Source organism: Sphaeramia orbicularis, chromosome 16 (assembly GCF_902148855.1).
Source record: "Sphaeramia orbicularis chromosome 16, fSphaOr1.1, whole genome shotgun sequence".
NCBI classification, from domain to species: domain Eukaryota; kingdom Metazoa; phylum Chordata; class Actinopteri; order Kurtiformes; family Apogonidae; genus Sphaeramia; species Sphaeramia orbicularis.
In genome coordinates this window covers 37,023,379-37,047,262 of record NC_043972.1, presented here as the reverse complement: position 1 = coordinate 37,047,262, position 23,884 = coordinate 37,023,379, and the positions used below count along the sequence as shown (strand labels likewise).

Below are 23,884 nucleotides of genomic sequence, written 5' to 3'. Positions count from 1 at the left end.
AGACACCCAGACCGAGATAGGTTGTATTAAATGTTCTAGATGTTTTATTGGTGTTGGTTTCATTTATTTGACACACATGTTCTACTAGTTGTGTATTTTTCTCTTGAATTTCAACCGTTGTAGCCATCTGAGTTACAGTAGATCCAGCCCGAGACCGCTGGCCCTTCACTGGTCTCCAATGCATACATGCACACAACCCTGGGTTGGACCGGGTCAACACCATGACCTGGATTTAACCAGACCTCGACCCAGTCCAGAAATGAAACCCCAGGCACATGGACTCATCATCACCACTCAGCACATCACAGCATACTGCACCACATCATACCAGCACACCTGCAGTGACAGGAACCTGAAAGCCTTGGTTGGTGTCTCATGTTTTTTGATAAAAACACAACCTAAACCCTGCTCTGCTGTTAGGTTTTTTTTTTTTTTATATAATAGCCTCCTGAAATACCAGCAAAAATAACTGAAACCAAACAAACAAGGAGACAGGTACTCTTGCTTTTTTTTTTCCCTAGCTTCATCATGAATGTCTCTCGAGCTGTTTTTACAACATGTGTATTTCCATTGTTTCATTTAAATTCAGTATAGAATTATATAGATTTCCTAGAGCACACAGAAAGATTGAGTTTATCAACTTGGGGGGGTGTATTGTTTATTAACAAGGAGGATAATGGTTCACACATTGCACACAAACAGAGACAAACAGGGCAGGAGGGAAGGGAGGAGAGGGGTGTGAGAGACAGGAGGGGAAGGAGGGGTGGGGGGTGGGACAGGACGCAATGGGGTGTGCTTTGTTAGGCCTAAATAAGGAGAAGCAGCTCTCACACACCCCCCCTCCGATCTTAGAAATAAAAAAGACAAGTAAAATCATTGAACCCCCCCACCAGCCCACATATTAAAAAAGAAACAACAACACTGTGGCCGTTGAGAACAGAAATTAGGAAAATGGACACCGTGAGAAGGACAGGGAGGTGACCACTCCACTGGTCCTCCACAGACAGGAGACGGAGGCGAGAGGTGGCAGTTGAAGTGGTGTCAGCGGTGAGGTCTCACTGTATGATTTTATGTGTGTGCGAGATTGGAGGACAAGCAAAGGGTTGGCGAGGTGGGGCAAGAGGGAGGAAGGAAGGTATGGAGAAAGACGAGGGGACAGGGTCGGGGGGAGGCACGGGAAAAACAGGGAGGGAGAAGGAGCGGGATGGCCCTTTTTTGCAGAGCATAGACACTCCCTTTGTATCCTTAGCTCGTTCAAATCTACATACACAATATGCAGCTGCCGTTTGGTAGATATATTGGTTTATGTACACAGCAGTGAGAGAACACATGCAAAGAGTATCATAGGAGAAACTGGGGGACGGGGAGGGGCGGGAGGCAATGTAGAAAGTTGTAAAGGTGCTTTTGCTGTTTTTAATCTTTGGGGCAGTTGTGATGAAAATTGCTTTGAAGCGGTTTTTGTCTTTAAAGGGGCGGGGCGTCTGAAAATGTGTCTTGCCAGGGATGGAGTGACAGAAGGGAGAAATAAGTGGAAGATGTAGGGGGTTTGAGCGAAGATGCTCTTTCGATCAATAATATGTCTCCTTTTCCACCCAACCTGGAACACAAATAGAAGAAAAGGGTTAATTAAACAATGTGTTGAATACAATATAGTTGTCAATTAACATAGAATTAGGTTATAAAAGTTTGGTAGACTCAAGTTACATGCACACTAATACAGTATTAATTCATAGTGTGATTTAAAATGGCAGAAAAACATAATACAGGGCCACGGGGGGCTGATGACACTCCAGGAATTGTCACAAATTGTTCAAGTAACAGCTCGCCTGCTGTGAATGTAATCAGCAGCATCATGATACAGTGCAGCTGCTTGCGGAGTCAACAACAACAGAAAGGCCTTTAATTTTGTATCTATGTTAAAAGAACAGCTTGTAGTTTAAGATGACTTCTTGTTTTCTCACTGTCTCACTTTCTGCATATTCAGACTACAAAGCAACAAAACTAAAACAGGGTCTGATGTGTTTTCCAAAGGTGAGAGTTAAGATAGTGCCTGTGACTGGTATAGCTGCTGCCTCTGCTTCTCATCTTTTGTCATAAATGTTTGTTCTGTCACTTTCTCAAGCCCTATCAACCTGCACTTTCAGTGTGTGCTATGACTGCACTGCGCTGCTACAAATTATGTCCAGTCTAACCTACGTAACCTGGGAGTTTTCTTTGAGAAAGCTATGTCCTTGGACTGTCACTGTAAGCGGCTAGTAAAAAACTGCTTTTATCACTAGCGGAATATTTCAAAACTGAGATCTATGGTTTCAAAAACTGAAATGGATCATACATGCTTTTGTTAACTCCCGCATACATTATTGCAATGCTCTTTTCATGTGTTTTAACAAAAAAGCTGTCGATCGCCTACAGTCTGTGCAACATGCAGCAGCAAGGCTTTTGACGGAAACCAAGAATAGGGATCACATTACCCCTTTTTTTATATTCATTGGTTGCCAGTCAGTTTTAGAATTCACTTTGAGATTTTAGTTCTTACCTTTAGAACCCTTCAAGATCAAGCCCCTTTGTACATAGTTGGGCTCCTGAGACCTTATTCTCCCTCGCACTCATTAAGGTCACCAAACCAGAGACTTTTGATGGTTCCTCACACTCAATTTAGAACCCAAGGAGAGCCCGTGCTACATGCCTTTGGAATGCACTATCTCTAACTCTATGTACGCATAGAGTCCATTGACTTCTTTAAGAAGGAACTTAAAACGTATCTTTTCAGGCAGGTGTTCAGCCCAGGCTGATGTTTTTTTCTTTTTGGGCTTCTGTTATTGTCTGTTTCTCTGTGCCACTGTTTTGTTTTTATCTTGGTGTATGTTTGACATTTTATTTTCAACTGTAAAGCACTTTGTGATTTTATCTGTGAAAAGTGCTATACAAATGAAGTTTACTTACTTACTTACAAGGGTGTCCATTTTAGGGAATCTAAAACACTGGAGTGGTATGCATGCTAGATATAAATGTATTAGTGCAGACGTAGCCTTGGGAAATGAATACAAACCTCCAGGGTTTCGGCGGAGGAGAAGTTTTCGGACTTCATCATAAACAAAGATGAGAAAACTATAGGGGAATGCACAAAACCACCAGGTAGGCCTGTGGGAAAGACCAAGAAAGCATAAGAATTGACAAAAACATGCAACACAAAACACACACACATATTTCACTTAGAATGACAGACCACATGTGGTAACAACACTTACTTTAAAGGGTACATCCTGAGTGCCACGTCCATGCCTGGGCAGTAGGACAGGAAGGCAGCCAGGGCGGTTTCTTCAAATAGGCCGAAGATCAAAATCTTATTCCTGGGATGAGAAACATACAAATGTTAAAGCCCGCTGCGTTATGCCTTTATAGACAACAACACACGTCTATAATGTAAAATTAATTAGCTAAATATAAATTCAGTGCCACCTATTGTACTCACTTCATGCCTTGCTGGAATACAGAGTTACGTCTGGTCTTGCAGATGATGACATCCGCCCACTGCACTACTACAATACTGACAAAGAAGGCTGTGTGGCATGTGAACTCCACAATCTTCCTCTGTTCGTACGTCTGAGGACAGAGATGTTTTGAGATGAAGTACAGGAATCTTGAAAATACTCAGAATCTTGAATCTACACATCAGGTTTTGCATACATAATTTAAATACTTACCCACTGCTGACCATAACTGTCTTCCAAGTCATTTACGCCTCGGTCGTCCCAGTTGAGTCTGATGCCTACTAATCGGGAGGGTAGGAAGCCATTTTCAGCCATGATGACAAAATAGGCGAAGAAACCACCCAGAGCCTGGATCATACCTGAGCAAAATCATACAGACACAGAGATTATGATGGAGTTTTTTTAAGATTTTCTAAATTCCTAAATCTAATTTCTCCAACACTTTGTACAAACAGTAAGACCAAAGATAATCCTGCTTGTGTTGTTTGTGGGCAACAACATGGGATAAAAATGATTTTAACACAAAATTACTTTCAGGCAACTGAGATCAAACTTCAATAAGGATCAAAGACAATTCACACCCTGGATCAGCTGTAGCAGACTTCAGTTAACCTACCAATTTGTCCATAGGCAATGCTGATAAGCCTCTCATTCACCAGCTTGTCCCTGAATGGGTTCCTGGGCTGACGCTTCATGATGTCGCTCTCAGCTGCTTCATAAGCCAAAGAGATGGCAGGAACCTGAGGGAAGAGCAAGAAATATCAACTTTTAACATTGTTCTACTACATGACAACACATCAACAGGAGATGTATACTTTAATACCGGTGTGAGCATAAAGCTGTATTGTCATGACAAGGAATAAGTGTTTAAACAGGTTGTACCATGTCAGTTCCCAGGTCGATACAAAGGATAGTGATAGTTCCCAGTGGCAGAGGAATGTTGACAATAATGAACAATAAGAAGGGGGTGATCTCTGGGATGTTGCTGGTCAGGGTGTAGGCGATAGACTTCTTCAGATTATCAAAGATCAGACGACCTGAAGGGCAAGACAGAGACAGGTCAAATCAGTTCCAAAATGATGAGTCCTTTCCTTTAGTTGATATTCACAATAAACGAACACCACGCATTAATGCCTCATTTCATCTTGTGCTTCTCAGCTTCTCCATTTCCTGTCCAGTTTTGTTTTCTTCTCACCTTCTTCCACCCCAGTGACAATAGAGGCAAAGTTGTCATCCAGTAAGATCATGTCTGCAGCCTGTTTGGACACATCAGAGCCCGAGATTCCCATGGCAACACCAATGTCGGCCTTTTTAAGTGCAGGAGAGTCATTCACACCATCACCTGTCACAGCTACAATGGCTCCCTGAGTGAAGAGGAAAAAGAGATGTAATAAGCAGTCCCCAGTGGAGTCATTACTTAATACATTGGATGCAAATGAACCTTTTTACAACAACAAACAAGCAACTTTTTCAGCATGTGCTTTGGAAAAACAGTTTTTTTAGACTGATTCAGTTTTTACTTAGCAATATTAACCATTGAATAAAACTTAGACATAACAAAAAAGAATAAGGCTACTGGATATTTCAGCATCTCTCGCTCTGTTGAGAGGTTGTGTGCAGGTTAGGGGGCTTTCGATTGCAAGCTAAATGGCGCCATCTGCTGTTGGAAAAATATAATGCTGTATAATATAATTCATACCTCTATGAACTCTATGAACTCTATCAGACTATTTCATCAATGAGAAATTAAGAATTTTGTATTTGTCAAAGAATACAAAACATTAAATTCCTATATATCATTTAAAAGTCAATGTTCCAACCTGTCTCTGGCAGCCCTCTACAATGATGAGCTTCTGCTGTGGAGATGTTCTAGCAAAAACAATCTCTGTGTGATTCCTCAGAATGTCATCCATCTGATCCTGTGATAGATCCTTTAGGTCTGTGCCATGGATCACACAGGCCTTGGCATCTCTGAACAAAGACATTAAGAAGATGAGGTATGTGGGTCTTAAAGTATGACATTTTCCTTGACCTTGTGCAGCTTTACTGTGTGTTTTTGTCTGCATTCCTTACCTGGGGTTGACCTGGCTGACAGGTATGTTGAGACGAGCTGCAATGTCCTCGACTGTCTCGTTGCCCTCGGAGATGATACCCACTCCTTTGGCAATGGCCTTGGCTGTGATTGGATGATCTCCAGTGACCATAATGACCTATGACGTCAAGAACAAAAATGATGGTGTTTTACCATGTGATCACAATATGCTTTGAGGACTAGCTTGGAAGAGTGTTAGGATTAAATACAGGTAGAGCAAATTAGCTCACCTTGATACCAGCAGACCGGCATTTGCCAACAGCGTCTGGCACAGCAGCACGGGGAGGGTCGATCATGGACATGAGGCCAACAAAGCAAAGGTTGTCTGTCTGGAAGTTGACATCATCGGTGTCGAAGGCAAAGCCCTTGGGATACTGGTCCTCTGGCAACAGCAAGTGACAGAAACCTGGGGAGAGAGCAAATGTGTGAGTCATTAAGTGATACGGGATGCATAAGAATGAGTCAAATTTAGTTACGTCGTCTGGCTCTATCCTAACTTCACCTCTGATATAATTTCCAGTATCCCATATTAAGGAAATAAGTACTGACTATTGGGTTTTAACTTCTTCAAACTTCTTTTAGCTTTGGTCTTAGTGCAAAAGTTTATTTTTGTCATTTATCGCAATCATGCTTTTATCGACCCATCTTTCTCTTATCTTTTATGTCCTGATTGCTGGAACTTGGAGCACTTTTATTGTATCATATCTCTAGTCAACTCATGCCTTGGGTTTGTGTTACATATCATAATGCTTTGAGAAGTGTTAAAAGGATGTCATCATCTGACTGTGAAACAAATCTACCAATGAGTATAAATAAACCTAAACGACCAGTTCAATAATGGAGAAGATAAAGTATTAAGTAGTCAAATTCATTCTTTGCTAGTAAGAGATCTAACGACTACTACAAATCCTTCTTACACTGGCCCTCTGTATCCTCTACCATCTACAGTGTCTTTAACACCTCTCCAGTGACATCTCGTACCCAGTACTCTCTCTCCCAGTCCTCCCAGTTCCATGTAGGCATTCTGGAAAGCCTCCTTCATCTCCTCATCCATAGGCTGCTCTTTGCCCTGAAGCAAAATGGTGGTGCATCGGTCGAGGATCCTCTCCGGGGCTCCCTTCATCACCAACAGGTAGCGGTTGTCATTAGGATCCTCTGTTTCATGAACTGAAAGCTAGAAAGAGGTAGAGGGAAGAAGTGAGCCAGACGTTTTCAGTGCCATATTTAAGTGTACCCACACCAAGTCATTTGTATTTGTACGTTTTGAATGCAGTTTTAATCCAATTGTGTTCATTACCTGGTATTTGTTGGTGGAGTTAAATGGAATCTCTGCCACTTTCTTGTTCTTATCCCTCATCAACCTGACTGAGCCACAGGACAGCTCGATACACTTCAACAGGGCCGACTCTGAGGCATCACCGGCTACGTCACGCTTCAGTATGGCTATTGAGTCCTGTCCTGCTTTGAACTGAGCACGGTTACACAGAGCTGCGATACGGGACAGAGACAGCCACGTCACTGAGCTCTTGTCAAATGAAGCACCTGGAGAAAAAAAGAAGAGTAACAATCATTAACCGCAATTATAACAAGAAAAGCACTCGGAGAGCGCAGACTTACACCAAGACAGATCTGTACCCCCCGATCACCACCAAAATTTAATCATTTCTTCTTTGTGCCAGTATCAACATTTCCTGAAAATTTCATGAAAATCCGTCCATAACTTTTTGAGTTATCTTGCTAACAAACAAACAAACACACACACACACAAAGCAAAGTGATCACAATACCTCCTGGTGGAGGTAAAAAAACCAGCATGCCACATCTCCTCTGCACACACTTAAACAGCTTTTACTTTAGACATCAACACATAACAGCACACAACAAATGACAGAGAGTATTGAGTATTGCATAATTACACATTGAGCTTGTGTAAAACTCTCTCACACACACACACATTAGTTTTAATGTGGTACTGTACATGCAATGGGTTTTCACAGCAAATTTCTGTTGTGATCATTGAAAGTCATTTTGGAATTTTTATGTCAGTAGGTGTTATGCCAGGATATGGGATCCACTTCCATTTTATTACGTTTAATTGGATGGTAATAGTCTAGTGGTACAGTCCTTTAAATTCACCTCAAATATAACTATCAATAATTAATCAATTTATTTCTCATTAATCTAATCATATATGAAATATAATGCATTTGTGCATTGCCCTGCACTTCTAAAATAAAATACAGTAAAACAAATGAACAACAAAACATTTAAAGTAAACTTGACACAGTAAAAGGTACTTAAAATGCTCCGAAAATGGTTTAGGAGTCATACTAAAATGCCATTTTTGTATTTGTAGTTATTCCTTTCACAAATTATGCGTATTTCAAACAATAATTATGCCTTTAACCATCTTCTTACTAGTACAGGAAAGGTTACCTTATAACAAATATAATAAATAATTATAAAAAATAGTAATAAATAGTTGATTACAGTAACTATTTCAGTCACTTAAAGAAGTAACAAAAGTAAGAAGTAAAAAAAAGTAATAATTAATTACATTTATTGATTTTTTTTTCTTTTTGAGCCATATTAAACCTGTCAATAAAGCTAAATGATAGGAATATTTCTATATTATAGCACAATCACCACAAGGACGTAGATAAAAAAACAAACTGGGTAGAGAAAAATAATATTCTAAATATTAGCTCCTTACTAAATGTAATACATTCAGGCACTAGAAATGTGTAATTACCACTGTTACATGCAGTAACAGCAGTTACATATTTTTCAGTAAATTTAACAGATTACAGTAACATCTATTTTGTAATGATTATTATGTGACAAATTTACATTAAACTAGTTCCTCTCCAACTCTGCCCCTTTACTTACCAGACTGGTCCTCAGTGGTGTCAGCCTCATGGATCTGGTTGTCGAACCACATGTGGGCCACAGTCATCCTGTTCTGGGTCAGGGTGCCTGTCTTATCAGAGCAGATAGTAGAGGTGGAGCCCAGGGTTTCCACAGCCTCCAGATTCTTCACCAGGCAGTTCTTCTTGGCCATACGCTTAGCAGTCAGAGTCAGACACACCTGGACACAAGGGTTTTATACTGAGAAATCAGAAAAACACCTCAATGTCTAAAGACTTAAACCAAACTAATGAACTATACAGAGGTAGTAAAGATAAGTAAGTAAAATGTCTGTATCAATAAAAAATTAGCGAAAAGACTAGGCAGTGGAATAAATGCATTTCATATGTAATTGAGGTGTAGTGGTAAAGGTCCATACTCCTGTTTCAGTGCAGATCTACTTACAGTGACTGTGGCCAGCAGTCCCTCAGGCACATTAGCCACAATGATGCCGATAAGGAAGATGACAGCCTCCAGCCAGGTGTAACCCAAGATAATGGCCAGGATGAAGAACGTCACTCCAAGGAAGACAGCCACACCTGTGATGATGTGGATGAAGTGCTCAATCTCCTTAGCAATGGGAGTTTTTCCGGTCTCCAGTCCAGATGTCAGAGTAGCAATGCGACCCATGACTGTGCGGTCTCCAGTGCAGATTACAATACCACGTGCTGTGCCTTAATTGGGAGAAATACAGGGCAATAATGTTGTTAAATGTAATACATAACCACATTTCTGAAATAACAACAGCATTAACCTTTACGTTCTGGCTATAATTCAAGCAAATGCCATGGTGACCATACCTTCTACACAGTTGGTGGAGAAGAAAGCAATGTTTCGGGTCTCCAAAGGGTTGTCATGGGTACAGTCAGGTGACCTATTCTGGGGCTCTGATTCTCCTGTTAAGGAGGAGTTGTCGACCTAATGGGAGGCAGAATAGGTAAACATGAAGATACCAATAATATAAGTAGGAGGTAGTGTCTTTTGTGTGTTCATGTTCATGTGTGGTACCTTGCAGCCGTGAGCTGAAACAACCCTGATGTCAGCTGGGATCCTGTCTCCTCCCTTCACTTCAATCAGATCTCCAGCCACCACTTCTTCAGCGTTGATCTGTACCTTCTCACCCTCACGGATCACCAATGCTTGCTGCAGGAACATACGAATAAGGAAAAGTCAGAAAATACATAAATGATACCGTAGAGAAACATTGTCACCCCTAAAATGACGAGGTATGAAAGAACTTCTCTGTCCCCTTCAGGCATATTAAACAACAGAAAAACACAATGTTCAGTGGATTTATTTTCTTTCTCAGCACTTAGCAAAGAAGCTCAGAAGATCAGTCTGATGCAGTCATTTGCTTTACCTTAAGACTGTCATGGTATGCTTTCCTTATAACTTAACAAAATCAACATGGTTTTAGCTCCAAAATGTGTCACATTAAGCTATAAATTTGGAGTGTCTGCCAGCTATTTCTAAAAATTCCCCAAATTAATCCCTTTAAAGGTTAAACATTTTGTTCTATCCGAATTCAAAGCTTTCACAAAAGATGAGCCGGCTTATTTTGAGCTATGACGTGTGTTTACCTGAGGCACCATGTTCTTGAAAGACTCCATGATTTTGGAGCTTTTGGCCTCTTGGAAGTATGAGAAGCAACCAGTAATGATGACAACAGCTGTAAGCACAATACCTAGGTACAACTGGAGAGAGAGGGAAAGTTAGAAAAGTACATTCTCTATGCTGAGGTGTTTTTATATTTGTACAGAATGTGTATGTGATGCTCACATTGTCTCCTGCAGGATCGTCCTCAGTGGCCGCCTGGATTGCGTAGGCCAGGAAACAGAGGATGGCGCCGATCCACAGCAAGATGGAGAATCCACCGAACAGCTGTCGACAAAACTTGACCCACTCCGGGGTGGTGGGTGGAGGAGTGAGAGCATTGGGACCATCTCTGATCAGATATTCTGCTGCCTTGGCATTGGTCAGTCCCTGGAGGGAAAAAAGATGTTAACAGAGAAGGGTAAGTGTGCATCGAAACATACCAACATAAACACCTCTAAGAGTGTTAACGTTTCACATTAGTTTTATTTGGCATCTTGTGGGCTGGTGATAATAGTACTAAAGACACTCTAATGCCACCTAGTGGAAAAACTGACATATTACAGCAGAGGTGTCAAACATAGTTCAGGGGCCATATCCTCCCAATATGATCTGAATGGGACACATCAATAAAATAATAACATAATAACCGATAAATAATGTCAACTCAAAACTTTGCTTTATGTTTTAGAGTGAAAAAATAAAAATACATTATGAAAACATTTACATCTACAAAGTATCCTTTACAAAAATGTGAATAAACTATGAAAAAACTAAAATTTATTTAGAAAAACTTGCAATTTTAACAATATTATGCCTCAGCTTCTCATTTACATGTGTACATTAGAACATACAGATCACAGTGGATCTACAAAGACACAAAACATTTAGTAACAGACAGAATATTATTCAAATTGCATGTACCTCTCTTAAGACATTTCAGGTTATTCATTTTTTTGTGAAATTATAGTTTGTAACTGTAAACATTTTCATGTAGGAAAATGTTTAGTTGTCATTATTTATAGGTTATTATGATAGTATTTTACTGGTCTAACCCACTTAAGATTAAATTGGTCTGAATGTGGAACCTGAACTAAAATAATTGATTATTAATTAATTATTGATATCTTCAGTGTAACTTTTGCATTTCACTAATTCATCCCATGGGCCAGATTGGACCTTTTATCAGGCAGGCTTTGGCCTTCAGGCCGTATGTTTGACACCTGTGTATTGAGGTAATTATCATCAGTTTACCTGGACAATGTCAGTCTGGTATTTCCTGCAAACTTCCTCTACAGACATCTTGTGTTCCGTCTGAAAAATAAAAAGACACAAATATAAATTATATTCTGGAATGTTTAGTGTGTTTAATAGTTTGCACAATTGCATGCAAGGAAATCAGTCCAAACAATGGTGAAAGGCACAATAAATCCCGCCCCTGTATGTATTATAGCTTATTTTGGCACCGATCCACCTGATGTCATCATGTCTATGTGTGTGCTGATGTCAGCATAGACATAGACAGCAGAGACACATTTCGGCCATTACAAGTAAGTGGAGAAAAAAAAAAAAGAAAGATTTTAAAAATTCATAAAAATTTGTAACTTTGACCTACTTTTCCAAAAATGTAATGACATCTATTCCGGGTCACTGGCAATCTATAAACCAAATTTGGTATGAATTTAACCAATAGTTTCTTCTAAAGTGTTAACAAGCAAAGAAACAAGCTAAACCAAAAACAATACCCCTTGGCCCTTCAGGGCCCCTTCAGGGGCGGGGTAATTAGGCAGAATTATATGGAATAGAGAGAAACTTCAGCAACTGCTTTCAGATTGTTTTTTTAAGAATCCAAGGAGTAAAAGGCATATGATATGGTTAGAAATGTACTCTACGCATGCAGTTCACCTGAGTGACATGTCAGGGCAGCCAGGCATGGCGCCCCTGGTGGTTTCTTGGTGCAGAGATGAAGAATCAAGGTGATGACCTCCTGATAACAAGTCACCCCTCTTACCAGTTAAAAAAAATCTTTTGGCCTGAGTTTGAATATCTTCTTCCATGAGAGCTGGTGTCAATCATTTTCATTTCTTATCCTACTACAGGATTTTCTCAAAAAGTCGAAATCGTTTACTGTCATCCAAAAAGTGCATGGATGGTATAAAACTTGGACTTATCTATACATATCAACTAACTGTACATTTCCGGGGATCAAAAGTATTTTTACGTATGTTCAAAAATAAAGGAAAAGCATTACTCACAATGGGCACTTCCTTCTTCAGGTCATCCATATCCTTGGCGCCTGCCCCCTTCTTCTTCTTGGGGGATCGGTCATCTTTGTCCTGTGTGGTGGCAACGCGGTAACTGTCTGACCGCCCATACTATAGACACATACACATGTTTTATACATGCCTTTGGACTAGATTAATGAGATAGCAGCCTGTGGGCCTCGGTGCATAACCTTAACTCTTCTCAGGGATTGTACATGTACATTAGTAGCATTACATTTAAAGGGAATAAATTTCAGTCACAGTGTGCAACATGAGGTGTCCCTGACATTTCTGTGTTTCACTGTTGAACCGTATTATACACCTATGAAGTGGCCTAGTGGGATAGCCTGTATTTTTTCAGACAGTTATTCTGTGTTTAGAAAATGGTTACTAATACATAAAGACAATTAACTAACTGATAAAAAAAAAAAAAAAAAAATCTAAAAAAGAGAATATCTTTATAAGATTCAGTCAGGTTGTAAAAGGAAACATGCATTACCCTGGTAGCTTTTTGCTAGAGAAAATCTATAGAAAGACTTCACTGTCACCACACAATTAGACTGAGTGCAGACCGTTCTGCTATATCCATTTGATCTTCATTGATCTAATAATTCTCCACTCTGATGTTCAGAGCCTCACAGACACATCAAAACATGATAAAGAGCAAATGGTTTAACCTGTAGGTTTCAACTAATTACTTCCTGGTCTTTGTCATGTCGCTGCCTGTATAAAAGAACATGAGAGGAGAACACAAATGAAATTTGTTTCATCAAAGACTTTCTAATTAGATTCCAGTATGTTGTACTCTAATGGACCCAACACACGAACAAGTGAAACTTTGATGTAAGGATCACTAAAAATTAAGTCAGCTTGTAAACAAGATGTATGAGCAAGTACGCCCATGCAAACCTCCTGCTTCTGACAGTATTACTGCACTGTTTGTCCCATTTACCCTCTTTACTATACCCACCCCTTAACAAATTGGTTTATGTTGTTAAACCTGACAAGAGTGACCTCTTAATAACCCTGATTTCTTCCAGCACTGCACATTCAAACCGTTCTGTGCCTATAACTGTAACTGTAGCTGGTTATCCGGAAGGATAGCAGCCTGGTGGACCACATCAATACAAATGTCCCTCATCTAAGGTCAGAGGTGACATAGAGAGACAAGGATCCTTCTCAGAAGGTGTCCCTGTGGACAGGCCCTTCATTGACCCAACCTAGTCATCAGGCAGACTGCCCTTGGTTGTGGATCAATACGGTCAGATACACATTCAGGACTCAGAGCATTCAAGCTAGAGTAACAAATGATATGGAAGTCTCATTTTACTGTGCGTAACACACACGGGTCAATATATCCTATAATCAGTGAAAATCAATAAAAGCAGAGGGTCTTAATTAATAATGACTTTAAATGTGTCAAAAGATCAGAAGAGGAAGTCAGGGGTTATGTTTTTTGTTTTTTTTTTACTATTATGATTAAGTGTTAGTGCCCCACACATAACAAATCAAAAACCATCTGTGTGCTGAAATTCAGACAGAAACTGAGCTCCCTCTGGTGGTACAAACAAGAACTACCATTTCAAGAGGATCAAAACTTGGAGGCAATTACTGCTTGACTTAAATATCACATATAAATAACTGTGATTAAAGTGTTTGAGAAGAAAGATTAGACATTTTCATAATACTTAAAATTACATCTAATTTTTTAAACATAAGGAACTTTACTTCAAATTCATTGAGCAAACTACTATATGTACTGTGAACAAGTGTAAATCAACTCTTCCACATTTTTCGCCTGATAAACTCCCACACCCAGACCGCACCAAAACACACACACCTGCAGTGGGAAACAAAAGGGGCGACAAACATCGACTTGCTACTACATCTCCCATTGCTGCTGTGTACAATCCTTGCGAAATCATGCTGCTACATATCAAACATGTGGTAATAAAAACCTGTCTGTCTGGTTCACCTTCATAAAAAAAAAAAAAAAAAAAAAAAAAAAAACTTTGTGAAACATGTGCAACTCTCACTCACATAATTGTGGACTGCTCAACGACCACTTCTGAGCACAAGTTCAAACAATAAACGCGTTATGTCAAGCATGACAGTTAGAGAGTAGCATGTCAGTGGGAGGGAAATGTTTGTGCCAATAGACACATATGCAGTTCTGCAACAAAAGAGCAGGTGAGCAAATCTCTTGTTGCAGCAAGACCAGGCAGGCCTGGTGGAGCAGAGGCTGCATAGAGGAGAGACTGATGCAGTGGAAAAGTACTGCTGCTCATCCCCTCTGAGACAGATCCTCTGTGTGTGCCTGCCATTGTCAGCGAAGGTGTGTGGGCACATATTGGCACATATATGTATGCATTAGGCTTTCTACTGGAGATTAAGGGATTTAAATAGTGGCTCTGTAACCCCATTTAGAAATGAAATATGTTGAAATAACATGGAAAGTTACAGATTTAACTTCTAGTCAGGTGCTGTCACCCTCTTAAACATGACAGAGTGACTACTTTAGTGTGCATTTGGAGGTCTAACATTGTTTTCAAGTGCTGTAAATATATTTAGTAGTTGCCTTCTCAGTAGCACACATACACTTCTGACCATATATACACAAAAACAGGCACAAAGTCATCTCACTCTTTTCTCTTCACACATATGAGAACAAAGAAAGGGTTAGCAGAGTAGAAGTGTTCCTAATGAAGTGATGAAAAGTAGAGACAGGAAGAGATGAATGTGAAGGGCGTGGATGACAGACAGGAGTGTACGCATGGAAAAGGAGACGCCAGTGGGTGGCGAGACGAAGGGACAGATAAAGAGTGAGAAGCAGGTGGAGAAAGGGGTGAATGGAGAGACGGGGGAGCTGTTGTCACCCTTCTCTCTGCTTCTAATTAGATATTGACCAGCAGTCTTTGTCTGTTGGCTCTATGTCAGTGTTTGACCTGCTGTGACCCCACTCTAATAGATTGCACAACTTCACTTATGGTGTAGGTGTTTATCACTCTGAGAATGTGTTCTCATAGGCTAATGGGTTAGATGGTCATTTCAAGTATCTTTGCACATGTTCTGTAAGTGAATATACTGTACGTTAAATATGAATGGGAATTTCTCAACGTGACTCTCTGGGTCCTTATTGTGGTTACTGTATGTTGAGTAAGCACGTGGCCGTTTTGGCTTTGTGTGCATGTGTCTGAAACATGATCATTAACGACACAAGTGACAACATACTAAGCCTCTGGTTTCCCCCTCCATACACACCCAGCTACCTGTTAAGATGTGTTACTCAGTTACTATGCATATAGTTACAATAGACGCAGCCTTTCAAGTAAATGTCTTTTTTTTTCAGTTTAATTTAGTTTAGATTAGTTTAGTTTAGTTTAGTTTAATTTAGTTGACCTAGTTTAGTTTAGTGGTACTTTACATAAAACAAGATGGTAAAAATGCAAAAAAAGAGCACATTGAGCAGTAAGGTTAGAAGTCAAAAAGGCCTATGCAAATACCTCCCCTTGAAAAAACATAAAAATCAAACAAACTAATCCAGATCAATCCATATAGCTTAGAAGGAAAAACACGCAATGCAGTTTACGCAGATAGAATCTATCACTTAAGTTAAAATACATGAAAAATATATGAGACTGCATAAATTTTCACTAATTAGAGTCCTTTTCAGATGTTACTCAGCCTGGTCTCTAAGCACTTATTGTACAGTTGTGAAAAATCATGTGTCTAAGTGTCTTTGTAGACACAGAAAGCATCAAAGTGTCCATGGTCTGTGTGGGTGTCCAGCTGTCTCACACTTCTCTGGGTAATGTAATGAGTCCCTCTGTACCTAGGAAGGAAACAGAGACTTGTGGCTGGAATTACAGACGCTCCCTCTCCCACAGACACACAGATGAACAGACTAATGAACAGACGCATCTGACTTCATCAGGAAACATTACATGCTCCTCTATGGATTACATAGTGTAATCACCCACATCCAGTTCCATATGGGCTCATTAGATGGAGTTAAAAATCAATAAATGAATAAAGCCAATGTTTCACATTTCTGGTTGGGTCTTTTATTTGATCATAAATTATTCTGCAGGGCTGCTCCGGCTAACCTTGTATTTTGTTCTCATGTAAACAACTCTTGAGTGTGTTTGGAGGGCAAGTAACCATGGTGACCGGCATGGTCATTGGCATGGAGATGAAGCTCAGTAGTGGCCCATGTAGTCTTAGGATCCCCTGATGTGATCCGGGTAGAGCAATAATTGATGCACCTGTAACTGGACACTGTATTCACTGCTGTGTAACACAGGTAGCAAATTGATTCAAGGAATATGTGTGTTCGTATGTGCTTGTGCCTGTGTGTGTGCCTGTATGAGCAGAGGTGAGTCACTGTGTTGGCTACAGTCCGTATGTGCAGCGTCTACACGCATTGCGGCAGGGAGAGAGAGAGAGAGAGAGAGAGAGAGAGAGATGTAGAGGGAATGAAAGAGGGAGACCTATTGTGAAATTATGTGATAAGAGACAACTTCAAACTTCAGGGTAAGAGAGCATTGAACTGTGAGGTTGTAAAAAACCTTCCTGAAATGTGAATTGGCAACTGGCAAAGTGGTTCACTGTACTCTCCAACTTAAATGTGCACAGGGCGTTTTAAAGGGGAATTAGTAAATCATGCATATAGGCCTTCACATATGAGCAAAATCTGAGGCAATAATAATGTTCAATATTATGATGATGATGAGACTGATCTTGAATAGGTAAACACTGAAAAAAACAAGAACTACTGTATTTCAACACTCAATAGAAACTCCCTTAAAATTTCTAAGAAAACTTAAATAATTGAATAATCATTATTTCTCATCACCATAATCAAAAAAATGAGTTATGGCTTTTAATTTCACTGTAGCATTTTGTTATTTCAATACAAGGAGTCACACTTGCAAAACTCTAAGTTATTTGCTATTGTATGTAATTGAAATAATTTTTGCTCGCAGTTGTGTTTCATATTGCATTAATGATGAAGATACAATTCACCAGTCAAAGCTACTACCTATAGTGCAAACATGGTGATTATTATGGATACTGCTATGTGCTCTACTAAACAGAGCTGTCAAAGTAGGAGTATACATCATCAAATCTCTCTGGATAACCGGTTGGTTCATTATTTCTACTGACTGTATGTGTAAGTGGAGCTGGAATGTGGTACTTTTGCTTCCCCTTTATGCCCTTTTGCTAAGAGACTGACAATAACAAGAGACAAACGATATTTAGTACACAAATACAAGAAGCAGAAATACTGTTACTGGGACAGTCTGTTTCACTTCAGGAGGAACAGCAAATAAGGAAGTGGTTTGGGGTAGAAGGTCCACCATCATGCTCATAGTTTTTTTTTCCAAGTATTATTATCAAGTTTTGTTTCGTCTTATGCCATCATTCTGCAGCATCCATGCCATCTCATGAACGTGTATGACTGTACACTTCCTTTGACCATGTGAGAATTATACCATGGTCTTTTTATAGTTCTCCACCATGTTTTTCCATACTATGAACATATGGTTCTTCTTTTACAAATCATCATTTCTCTAAAACAAAGGGATTGCTGTGTAACTTAGATCTTGTAGCAAACTTCATCTTATATTTTTCTTTACAGAGCTGCAAGTTGATTTCTTATTTTAGATCTATGTACACGTATATGCCATGAATATATGTAAAGTTTTCACTGTGAAGATCTATATCATTGATTATCTATCACTGTCTCAGATCGTCTGCTATTTATTTTTAATTAACTAAGGTATAAACAAGAGTATAAACAATACAGAGTAAACTGTCATTTGTAAACATACAATTGAGTAAAACTTAAATGTGATACATAAGAGAAGTGTGTGTCAAAATGGGAGTTCTTTAACATTTGGGATTTGCGTCTATACACACTTGCCTGTGTGCAGAGTGTGTTTAAATGTGCACTTGCATACGTGACCTTCATAGGTCACTGGACCATCTGCTGTTTCTTGCAGCAGGATGGCAGGACTCTGGGCCACAGCAGGGGGCTCAGGCTGTGCACCAAGGGACAGGGCTGTTGGGATTAGCTAGTCTGATTACTACACTGGATTAGCTCACTGGGCCTCTCCTTGTCTTTGTGTCTATATCACCCTTCATCCTCAGCCATTCTCTCAGTCAAATGAAATGCATTGCCATTTGTCATAATGTCCAGATACTGGATGAGTTAAATGAATGTGTTGGATAGTCACTTGTTGCAGAATGATTAGGCTTTGAATCCTGTGCGAAAAAGATACAAAGGAAGTTGTTTCCTTTATCACTGTCAGTGTTGCTAACAATGTTAGGGTTCTTATCTTTGAGAAAGTGAAAAGACATCAAATGTAGAAGAGCCCAGATATCAGCTATGAAGAATAAAGACAGATCTTGTGTACTTTCCTTGAAGAAAAACACAAAGTGGAAGAGATTCACTACAACAGTTTCTTTAGACAATCTTATTCTTCTGGGGGCAGTTTAAATTAACATTACATGCACAATTAACAGCTTGATTAGATGATAATGATATGTAAATAAACAAATAAATGTACACTAAACAGACTGAGGTATTTAATGAGCACTAAGGCACAATCTTAATCTCTAAATTTGCAGAGACAAAGACAGATTAACTGTGTTTAGCTCACGTGTCAGTTGTGTTGTATTTTTTTGCACCAAAAGCTAAAAATAACAAACCAACACAACCAAACCCTGCTGATAAAACCTTAATTTAAGATGAAGCCACACCACCCCCCATCCTTCCACTCCTTCCTGTCCATCTGTCTGTCCTTTCAACAACTTCATCTGTTCATCCCATACATACACCAGTCTATTGTTGTCCTGTCCACTGTCCACTCTGGGAGATGGGAATGATGTAGTGTAGTTTGTGTGTCTTGGCATGTGTGTGACTGTGGCAAGATCTAGATTAAGGCTGTAAATCCTAGTGCACTAGTGCTTGTGCCAAACCTGGCATCGTGCCATGGAACCTTAAGACTCCTCAGAAGGCAGCAGGTCAGAAACATGTACCCTCAAACAACTGCACAGCCACCCGCTGATAAATATTCATTATCTTAGACCGTGGGATTTCATTCAACCTCCTATGTGTATGCATTTAGTATATTTATTGTATATGACTGAATGTGACATCTTATTAACAAGACAGAATTACATCTGAAGCAACTTGAGATTGGAATAGAATTAATACTTAACTTTAACTTTTTTTTTACAGTTAATTAGTCCTTTAGTCCACTGTGCCTGATCTCTGCTACATGTATTGTGCTTTGTGTGCATTGGTGGACTTGTAGAAGGATACACACTTTTACAGTCACACACAGTTCACAAACACATCTCCTGGACAACAAAGTAGTCATGTAATTCTAGATGAGCAACCTAAGCTTTCTGAACTGTTCTCTTTATGAGACCATCAACATGTTAAACCATCAGCCACATCAATCACTGGGCCTACCAGTAATGCTGTAATTTGAAGGAGACAACGGTGACCTTTACTTTTTATTAGCATTACACAAGCTGCTCCTGATCTTTTTCCTGTTATACTTAAAGTAGCAGAGAAGCTGACTGAGGCATTAGCAAAAATCAGCTCTCTGTCCTTCAACTGTACTCTCACTAAGGGCAATGTCCTCATTACTGTTTATATCAATTGATCAGATCCTCAAAGAGGCTAAAGGAGACAGTAGAGGATGTTTCAATAGGTGATCAAATTGACCTTAGCTGACCCCCATAGGCCATAGGACCAAAAAACCCAGCGGACTTTGTGATCAGGGGGCCACAAGGTTCATCAGATAATGTATTGAACATTATTTTCTATCGGTTCCAGCATCGTGTGGGACGATCGCTCGTGATACAGTGCAGCCTATTAGCATCAGGCAGCAGGTGCAGTGGGGAGGGAGTGAGCAGCACTCTGCACCAAACACAGGGCTGGGCCTCTGCAGAGGCCACACATCCAACTCTGAACAACCTGCCAGTAGCACCTTGGAACTCCTCCTCACAGCCTCCTGAATGCATTAAAAAAAGGACATGCTGCTGCTGTTCTAGCAAACATGTATACTATTACATAAGTCTAATCAGTCTGAACACTCTTAGAAGCTTCTCCTCAGCCACACTGCACTCAAAGCACTTCCACCCCACCCCTAGATAGTATGACCTTCTGGACAAACCCTCGGTGATACTTGTACGTCTTCATGTCACTTAATCCTACATCTTCCCTCGCATTGGGCTACCTGCAACACACTCCTCCATCCCCCCTCCCACCATTACATACATCCTTCATTCATGTCTTATGCAGATCAACTACCCAACTCACTCTCCCCTGCCTATCCCATCTGCCTTCTGTCCTCCTGATAACCAATCCCATAAAGCCAGCAAAAGGAAACAGGAGCCACAGTAATGTGAGCCTCGGGTCATTATCCTGTAACAGGATATACAGCCAGGCAGCCCTCCCCTCCACACGCCTCCTCCCTCACTTCAAATCCCTCACTCTCCTTCTCTGCACCTGCAGACCAGTCACCACTTATCTGTCCTTCCACACACTCCATAGTCATTTCTCTTGCTCTCTCAGCAATGAAACCCTTCCCCCACCCGTGCCAACAAGTCGAAGGTGAAACCCACACTCCATTGTGTGTGCAGCCCTTGATCAACATCTCGCTTTGCACCCATCCTATACTCTCATCATCTGCCTCTGCAACATACAGCTGCATCTCTGAAGGAAAGGAAAGGAAAGGAAAGGAAATACCAGGGGTGTGTGGGAGAAGAGAATGTTTTTTTTAGAGATGTTTTCAAGTATCCTCTGTTTATGACAGGACTGACTGTCTTTCTCTTGTATTGCTGACACATGTCGAAGCTTGCTCTATGGCATCACTGTTATCTCTTTAACCCGGATTCTTTTGCGTGGTTCCCTGTGCCAACCTATCACAGCTCTTCATAGGGAATTTCCACACTGGAAGGCCCCCCTCCTCTGGTTTGACGCAGAAAGCAGTCGCAAGCGATGCCCCCTGCGGCCTTGGCAGAGGACAGCTAGCAATGCCATTGCACAGTGCGCCAGTGCGAAATTCACAGAAAAAAAGGAACAGGGTCGGAAGTCGACCGGCGACGCGTGACATCAAGATACTCGATATACTTGTCTTCCATTCAGGGTGACCCCCGCATGCGGGAACACCCTTCACAGGACGCCAGGGACGCTTTAACACTCTTTTAATAAGAGCTGTTGTGGGCATCCTTGGAAATGACACACTGCTTCCACTCAGCATCTGTCCTCACACTGCTTCCCCAAACTTCCCACAGCAGCAGTAGCTACATGCGTAAGCACTTTTTGCGCTCCCTTCCCTTTTGACGCAGTGCCCGCAAAAGGAGCCGGCTTGGTTTTCACATCCAACCCAAAAGCGTGACAGCGACATCTTTTCAGCGATTTGCATCTTGAGGGTCCCTCCCGGCGGTCTGCTGGATGCTGCAGGGACCTAATCGGTGGGTGTCACCATGATGCCACCGGCTCTCTCTGCTTCTACAGGGATGTCAGTCTAACGCCACAGTATGTTTGTCTGTCTGCAGCGTCATGACACCGCACTAATTCACACCGCGGTCAGATTAAAAATTGCAACTCCTTTAGCAAGACGGGGATGACAGAACAGAAATTGCGCAATAGCCCACACCGGCATCCGAACCTCGGCAATTCCCAGACGTGTTTTTTTTTTTTTTTCTGTCGACCAGCTTATATTGACTCATTTGCGTGACTAAAAAGTTAACTAAAACCACTGGGGAAAAGAACAGACAGCTTTAATGAATGTGGCAAAAGATGAGAGTTAACTCTTTAAATAAACGGACAAACTTAAAGAGCAGCTGGTTTAGCTGTTGGATGTACTGTTTCTTTTATCTGTATACTGTGTAAATGCATTCATTCCTGGCGATTATCGAGTCCCCGTTATGTCACAAATTAAAGAGGAAATAAGCTGGTGAGGCGCTTATTCCTGGTAACCGCATTATGACGCATGGGTCAGTGAGGGTGCCGAGGATGAGACTCCTCGGCTGAGAGCGTTCCGTGGAAGGACGCGTTGGGCTCAGCATCCACACTTGACCGACAGATGCTTCTCCTGTACGGCACCAGAGGCAGCAAAATAGTGCCAGCAGGGTTCAACGCAGGAGAGGACAGTGGAGGGGAGCATGGAGGTCACGATGAACTGTGAGCATCCATTCACCCCTGAATGAGAAATCTGGAGTTTTGTATCTTATTCCAGGAAATCATAAGCACTAAGGTAAACTTTAACAGTGAAATTGTTTCCAACACGCACAAGTCCATCTGTGTCCCTCTGTCCAACACCAGAGCCCGAATAAACCGATTAGGCCTACCTACCAGGGCTGGCAAGGTTACAGTCAAAGTAAGGCCTACTGAGTAAAACACACATGTCATACCGATAACCCCGAAGGCACACAGACCTAATCTACTTTTAAGACTTCAGCATCACTTTACACATTTCACCTTAAACTTTCCCTCTTCACAGCTGACATTTTGCCTCTGTTTTATTACTTAAATTGACAATCGGTGCATTCCATGAAGCTGAATCCGTTCCAGGGTTTCGGTTTGCGCACGTTGCTTCACCTGCATGACTTTCTGAGGTACTTAAATAGAACAGATCCCTCTTACATGCTAAGGTACAACCTGTGTTTTTCCAGCTGAGTCAAGTCAAAATGTCTGCTGGTTAAGTTGGCCAAGTCATTCAGAGCAAATGATAAAAGCCGCCAGCTATATAATAAAACAGGCTGAAGTCAGTTAAAGTGAGCACTTGAACGCCTCTTCCCTCTATCAGCTGCACTAGAAAGCAGCTCCTGGCTATACATCAATTTGTCGCAGTCCAGGAGACCAGGGTAAAACACAGTTCCGCATTAGAGTCAATGTCACTCCAACAAACGGAGTTTCCTTATAGGAAAAATTACATCATGGATGAGTTTGACGCCTTTTTTCGTGCGGAGTAAGATGACAGGCTATCTCTCACTTTTAAGGCCACTTCAGGTGGGCTACAACGCAGTTAAAAAGTTGGAATGGTCAGTCTTACCCCCATGTTGGCGCAGTCACTCTTCTCCTCTCAGGTGATGCACGGCTTGAGAGGTTTCAGCCTCTCGAGATGAACGATAACACAATATCAAGCCTTGAAAAATAAAAGTAGGGAAGCTCAGTATTTGGGGTAGCTTAGATGAAAAATGAGTAGAGTAAAAAGACGTCAGGGAAGTTACGTATGGGTTTAATACTCTAGTTTTCTTGGGTTTGAATAAACAGTCTGTCAAACCTTGAAAAGGTAAGGCTACAGTCTGTCCCAGTGAGACGTCTCTCAAATGAAATGTTTCGGTCTCAAGCGGAGCATCACGCGGGGATGCGCGTCCTTCCTCTGCTCTCTGACACTCGCGTTGAAAGACCGGCAGAACCGCGGAGCCGCACTGCTACCTTTTCAGGACTTGGTGTCCCTCCGCCGCTGTGCCGGTGCTGCCGCAGTACTCCGCTCCTCTTGCTGCACCAC

General features: G+C 41.0%; 1 protein-coding gene across 2 annotated transcripts; it reads right to left on the bottom strand.

Annotated features, from left to right (window-relative positions):
• Positions 1-1,436: 1,436 nt before the first annotated feature.
• On the bottom strand, positions 1,437-23,797 carry atp1a3b (ATPase Na+/K+ transporting subunit alpha 3b). Of its 2 annotated transcripts, none has more exons than XM_030157306.1 (23): positions 23,657-23,797; positions 23,426-23,518; positions 12,339-12,458; positions 11,338-11,397; positions 10,270-10,473; positions 10,071-10,184; positions 9,499-9,633; positions 9,291-9,408; positions 8,896-9,164; positions 8,473-8,671; positions 6,881-7,125; positions 6,565-6,757; positions 5,814-5,989; positions 5,565-5,701; positions 5,312-5,462; positions 4,687-4,855; positions 4,374-4,528; positions 4,108-4,231; positions 3,705-3,850; positions 3,473-3,603; positions 3,249-3,350; positions 3,050-3,141; positions 1,437-1,597 (listed from the first exon to the last, which is right to left on the bottom strand). In XM_030157306.1, the coding sequence occupies exons 2-23, from the start codon at positions 23,429-23,431 to the stop codon at positions 1,569-1,571; spliced, it is 3,075 nt and encodes a 1,024-aa protein (XP_030013166.1). In that variant the 5' UTR covers positions 23,432-23,518; positions 23,657-23,797; the 3' UTR covers positions 1,437-1,568. The 2 variants fall into 2 exon arrangements, with proteins under 2 accessions (XP_030013166.1, XP_030013167.1); XM_030157307.1 differs by having other exon boundaries at positions 12,339-12,419.
• Positions 23,798-23,884: the final 87 nt, after the last annotated feature.